The sequence below is a fragment of the Perca fluviatilis genome, chromosome 8 (assembly GCF_010015445.1).
Source record: "Perca fluviatilis chromosome 8, GENO_Pfluv_1.0, whole genome shotgun sequence".
NCBI classification, from domain to species: Eukaryota; Metazoa; Chordata; class Actinopteri; order Perciformes; family Percidae; genus Perca; species Perca fluviatilis.
In genome coordinates, this window is record NC_053119.1 from 40,128,722 (window position 1) to 40,134,721 (window position 6,000).

The 6,000-nt window shown below is 41.0% G+C and overlaps 1 protein-coding gene across 2 annotated transcripts in view; it reads right to left on the reverse strand.

Annotated features, from left to right (window-relative positions):
* The window catches only part of ripor1 (RHO family interacting cell polarization regulator 1), an 88,557-nt gene that overhangs the window by 56,377 nt on the left and 26,180 nt on the right, over positions 1-6,000 (reverse strand). Inside the window, exon 1 of one of the 2 annotated variants that reach the window (XM_039808798.1) lies at positions 2,619-2,905. The exons of the other annotated variant lie outside the window; for it this stretch is intronic. Coding sequence (XP_039664732.1) covers positions 2,619-2,637 — 19 coding nt within the window. The 5' untranslated portion in view covers positions 2,638-2,905. Of the gene's footprint in view, positions 1-2,618; positions 2,906-6,000 lie in introns of those variants that run through there. 2 annotated transcript variants of the gene reach the window in all.

The window sequence follows — 6,000 nt, forward strand, 5'->3', positions numbered from 1 at the left end:
CAACTTCAGCATAATATTAGGGCTGCAACTAACAATTATTTTATTTGCCGATTCACCTGTTGAAGATATTCAGTTTACCGTCACAGAGGAGTGAAGAAACTCAAAAATATTCACATTTAAGAAATTGCAATCAGAGAATTTTTGCTTATTTTTCATTAAAAAAAAAAAAAAAAAAGGACCCCAGCGTTCACTCCTGTCAGGATAACATTCATGCCACACAGATTCTTTTTATACCTGGCCTTCACTACTTTGTCAGTCTTGACCACATACAGTATGAGGGGTTTGGCTTCGGAGAAGTGTTAATGTTTTACCAAAAGAACCTGAAAAACTGTGTAACTAAATTTATCTTGCCTTTTTTCCCCCCACAACAAAGTTGAGTCTTTAATGACACAGAACAGATTTTATGAATCATTAACTGTGACTAAATTGCGATATAATATCGTTGACAAAATGGACTGTTGAAAGAGTTAGAGGAGAGGTTACAATGTCGTAATGGTTTCTCCTGCAGCGTTTTAGTGAAAATTCCCTCTCAGGGTTTTCCGTGCCATAGTAAGGTGTAGGTGCACACACAGCATAGGTTACAACACACACACACAAAGTTCCGGTTGCTTTTTTTGTTGCTTATTAAAAAAAATTTGGGGAAAAAGTTTTATCGTTTTTGACGACTTGGAGGAGGGCCCCTACATCCCACGCCAGATATGCGCACCTAAGTCTTCCACGAAGCTAGGGAAAACACTGCCCTCTGACACAGACAGCATCTCCTCCCTGATAGACGCCAGAGACACGGGAACACAAAGGGAGGATTCAGATCTAAAAAGACAGTAACTTTGATTTGGCAAACTCAAAGGATCACAAAGGATTCTTACAGAGGGACCGTGGATTTTGTCCCCATCATTAACACTGAAATCGCTTTAGGAAGGGATAATAATAATAATTATACAGCATTTTTCAAGCATTAAGCACAAAAGTGCTTTCCAGGATATGAATTAGGAATCAGAAACCCATTTAAGCCGCCCCCCCCCATACAAAAATTAGAAGAAGCAGCACTTAATAAAACAGTACGATAGAGTGTCTATAACAGAAACATGTATGGAAATGCATCTAAAAAACATTAAAATGATAATACAATCAAGCATCATTTAAATATGTACCGGTAATCGAGCCTTCTCCGTTGTGGCCCCGAGACTCTGGAACAAACTTCCCATTCATATCAGGTCCTCCTCTACTGCCGAGATCTTTAAGTCTTGTCTTAAAACACATTTTTATTCTTTGGCGTATGATTTAGTTTAGGGACATTTGTATAGAAGTGTGTTGTATGTATGATGTTCATTGGGTCTATATTTTATTGCCTTCCTTTGTTTTTATAACATAATATAAATTTGTACAGCACTTTGTTCAGCCTAGGTTGGTTTAATTGTGCTCTATAAATAAATTGTCTTGACAGCGAAATTCAAGTAAAACCATAAAAAAAATGTATTTATATAATAATTCGATTTCATTGCAGTTTAGTTTTAGTGTGTGCTAGTTTTAGTTTCAGTTTTTCAGAAAGGTTTAGATTTGGTTTGTACTGTATATAGATTTAATGTCTGAGACGTATGTCGCTACAAATCCATACAAAATACATGGTTGTTTAGGAATGGCTTTAATGTTTAATTCTTAAATGTCCGACGTAAAGCAATTGCGTCGCAGTGCCATCTGCCCGAATGTCCAGTTTAAATTACTGTGTTTTAATATCACTTTAATGAGTTGACGGAAATTAATGTCTCCTTAATGCAGTTGTGAAATATTAAAGCTTAAAGAAAAAAGCTAAAACTGACCTGATTTACGTTCCTTTCCATAGTTTTTCTTGAAGGTTTTGGTTTTCATTTAGTTTCAGTTTTACTAAAAAAAAACATATCTCACTGCTTATTTTCGTTTTCGTTTACTCCGTCATTATGGACAGGAGGAACAATCCAAAAACTGCATCAATGTACTGCACATACAGGCACGTGAGTATTGTAACAAGACAGATGTGAATAAATATGGAAGTATCCTTTAAACTCAGTTAAGCAGATCTGGATATTCACGCTATATCAGAGAGAGAACTAGGTATCAAAACCAGCACTGAAATCAGCTTGAGTTAGTTTTTAAGAAAGAATTCTCTCATTCCAGCTTGTTAAATGTGAATATTTTTCTAGTTTCTTCTCTCCTTTGTGATAGTCAACTGAATATCGACAGATTAATGAACGATGAAAGCAGTAGTTAGTGTCAGCCCTATACTTGATACAGCATGTTGCGGCAGCGGCGCAGCGGCCTTTAAAGAGGATTATTCATTAGTAGGAGAAACCCTTGTTTGACATCACCGATCAATTCAAGTATTTAAGAAAAGTGCCTGGAAAATGCATTTAAGACCAAATGCAGGTTGCTGTGTTCGGGGAGGGACCTCCATCGACTCGTACAACTTTAACAATCACATGTTGCTCTAAACAAGTCCCAGGTTTGGTCTCTCAACAGCTCTCCAGCCATCTCCTCATAATAAGTTACAAACCTGTTAACCAGCAACTCAAATAAAAGTTAGTTTTATCCTGACAAACAGGAAGTTAATGATTAGAGAAGAGCTGCATGGCACTGGTTCCTACCTCCATATCCACTGTACATGGTAGCTGTCCTGCTGGATGTTGGGAAGTATTTCTAGCGACAGGTCCACCCAATTCCAGATACAACCGCTCAGACCTCGCTCCAAGTGGACTCTTAGTTGCTGTACTTTTGGATCTTTCACTTTTCCTTTCCCCTTTTACCCGCTCACTCTCACTCTGGTTCCCTTTTCTCTCTATCCCGGCCTATTTGCCTTTTTCTCTTCCCCCATATCCACTGTCACAGTTGTTAATCCTTCGTCCACTCACCTACTGATCCTCTTTCTCTCTCTCTCACTAACACACACGCTGATAAGAAGAGGCGGTGGAGGAGGGAGGGAGGGAGGGGGAAGAGGGAGGGGGGAGGAAAGGAAAAAGCAAGGCGGTCCTCCCTCCTCTTCTTCTTCCCTGCTGACATCACCGTTTTTTCCTGCCCCTCCTTCTCTCTGCTGGACATATTGTTTCAGACCACACACACACACACACACACACACACACACACACACACACACACACACACACACACACACACACAACACACACACACACACACACACACACACACACACACGTCTTTACCCACACATCCTCCCACCACAGTATCAATATCCAGTTTTCCAAACACCATTAATTCAGACTCATCACTGCAGTTTTTTTTTTTAAACCAGACTTTGTGCGGCTTTAAATAGTTTCGGGGAACTTAGTGACATTATTTACAAATGTTTATTTATGAGGAAGAAACCTCGTGGACATAACTGAGAAGCCTAAAAACTGAGGCTACATTTACACCGCTAAGTTTAGTTTAGTTCTGAGCCAAAAGTGTGCAACAAGTGTTTTCATCACTAGTAGAAGAACTAATCTCCGTTTAAACTAACACGCCCAAACCTCATATCTCATCAACATTCTGGTATACTGGACATAAACTGGACATAAACAGGAGGCAGCGTGGAGACTCCGCCCGCTGCTGGTAGTTGCCATGGTAAAGTTAGTAGCTTTAACTCTCAGAGAACGAGACGTCGTGACCGATAAGACCGAATCAGGAGAAACGTTGGCGTCAGTGTCGGCGTTGCCAAAGGTCTCCGTTTGCGGCCGCTGAGACCGCAACACAACCCCGCAGATTCCAAACCAAAACGGGTCAGAAGGGTTTCCTAATGTCTCCGGTTTAGGGGCTCGGAAACACCAGAGCAGGGAGAATGAGAGGGGGAAACGCCAGAGCAGGGGGAATGAGAGGGGGAAACGCCAGAGCAGGAGGAATGAGAGGGGAAACGCCAGAGCAGGGGGAATGAGAGGGCTAACGCCAGAGCAGGGGGAATGAGAGGGCTAACACCAGAGCAGGGGGAATGAGAGGGCTAACGCCAGAGCAGGGGGAATGAGAGGGCAAAAACGCCAAGCAGGGGGAATGAGAGGGGAAACACCAGAGCAGGGGGGAATGAGAGGGGGAAACGCCAGAGCAGGGGAATGAGAGGGGAAACACCAGAGCAGGGGGAATGAGAGGGGAAACACCAGAGCAGGGGGACAGAGAGGGGAAACGCCAGAGCAGGGGGAATGAGAGGGGGAAACGTCAGAGCAGGGGGAATGAGAGGGGGAAACGTCACAGAAGGAGGAATGAGAGGGGGAAACGCCAGAGCAGGGGGAATGAGAGGGGAAACGCCAGAGCAGGGGAATGAGAGGGGAAACGCCAGAGCAGGAGGAATGAGAGGGGGAAACGTCAGAGCAGGGGGAATGAGAGGGGAAACGCACAGGGAGGGAATGAGAGGGGGAAACGCCAGAGCAGGGGGAATGAGAGGAGGAAACATAAAAATAAACTAATGTTTGTCAATTTTTTTCTGTCCGAGCTCGCATCCAACAGAGAAGTAACTAAACCGAGCCCGACAGGCATTAAGATATTTATTGTCCGAGCCCCAACACAGTTAAAATCTCGTTTTTTCTCATCCTAATGACACATGTACGTTTGTTTGTGTTGAAAGCTGTTATTAAGCAACTGTAGGAAGGTATTCAGAAATGTCAACACATGAGGCATCAGCGCACACGGGGCAACAAGCGCACGTTAACACAGGTGCGCACCTACATAATAATCTTTTAAAATTTAAAATGTTTAATGCTTCATCATGCTGATGTGACCAAGCCTGACCCAAAACATCATCGTTTGGTACCGTCTGGCCGGGCCGGGTATCCATCCTCTAATACCTAGTAATTCAAACCTGAGAAAACACTGAATAAAGCGGTTTCACGGTGTTTCCCCTAACTAAAGATACAGACATACGATGACTGAATAGTGACTGAAAAGTTCTTATCCAAGTTCATGAAACGAACAAGATCCAAAAAGTATATCGTAACAATGTGGCTCAAAACTGTTTATGAATAAAATTGATGAGCGTTTCTGGCAGACAACCACAACAGCTGACGCATACACAAAGGGGATATGACGCCATCTACAGGCGACAGCAACCAAATGTGACACAGGAATCGCATATTTCTCTGGCTTTCAAAATTGTTATAAACATTTAGGGTAATCTACACAACACACATATATATATATACACACATATATATATATATATATATATACACATATATACATATATATATATATACACATATATATATATATACACATATATATACACATATATACATATATATATATATATATATACACATATACACACATACATATACATACACATAACACACACACACACACAACACACAGCAACACACACACACACACACACACATAAGAATAAAGAAAAACACACACACACACAGACACACAAGAAAGAGACAGAGAAAAAAAAACAAAAAAAGAAAAACACAAAAGAGAAACAAAAAAAGCAACACAAACAACACAACAAAACACACACACACAAAAAACACACACAAAGAGACACATACAAAGAAAAGAAAGTAGATAAAGAAAAGAAAATAAATAAAGAAATACAAAAAAAAAACAGGAAAGAGAATAAGAGAAAGGAGAGAGGTAAGAGAAGAAAGAAGAGAGGAGAGAGATATAAAAGAAAGAATAATAGAAAGAGAGAGAGGAAAAGAGAAAGAGAAGAGAGAGAGAGAGAGGAAAGAGGAGGAAAGAGAGAGAGAAAGAGGAGAGAGAGAAGAGAAAAGAGAGAGAAAGAGAAAAAAGAGAAAGAAGAAAAGAGAGAGAGAGAGAGAGAGAGGAGAAGAGAAAGAAAAAAAAAAAAAAAAAAAAAAAAAAAAAGAAAAAGAGAGAAAGAGAAAGAGAGAGAAGGAGAGAGAGAGAAGAGAGACACAGAGAGAGGGAGAAGACAGAGAGAGAGAGAGAAGACACAGAGAGACACACACAGAAAGAGACAGAGGGAGAGACACACACAGAGACAGACACACACAGTACACACACACAGCACACACAGCA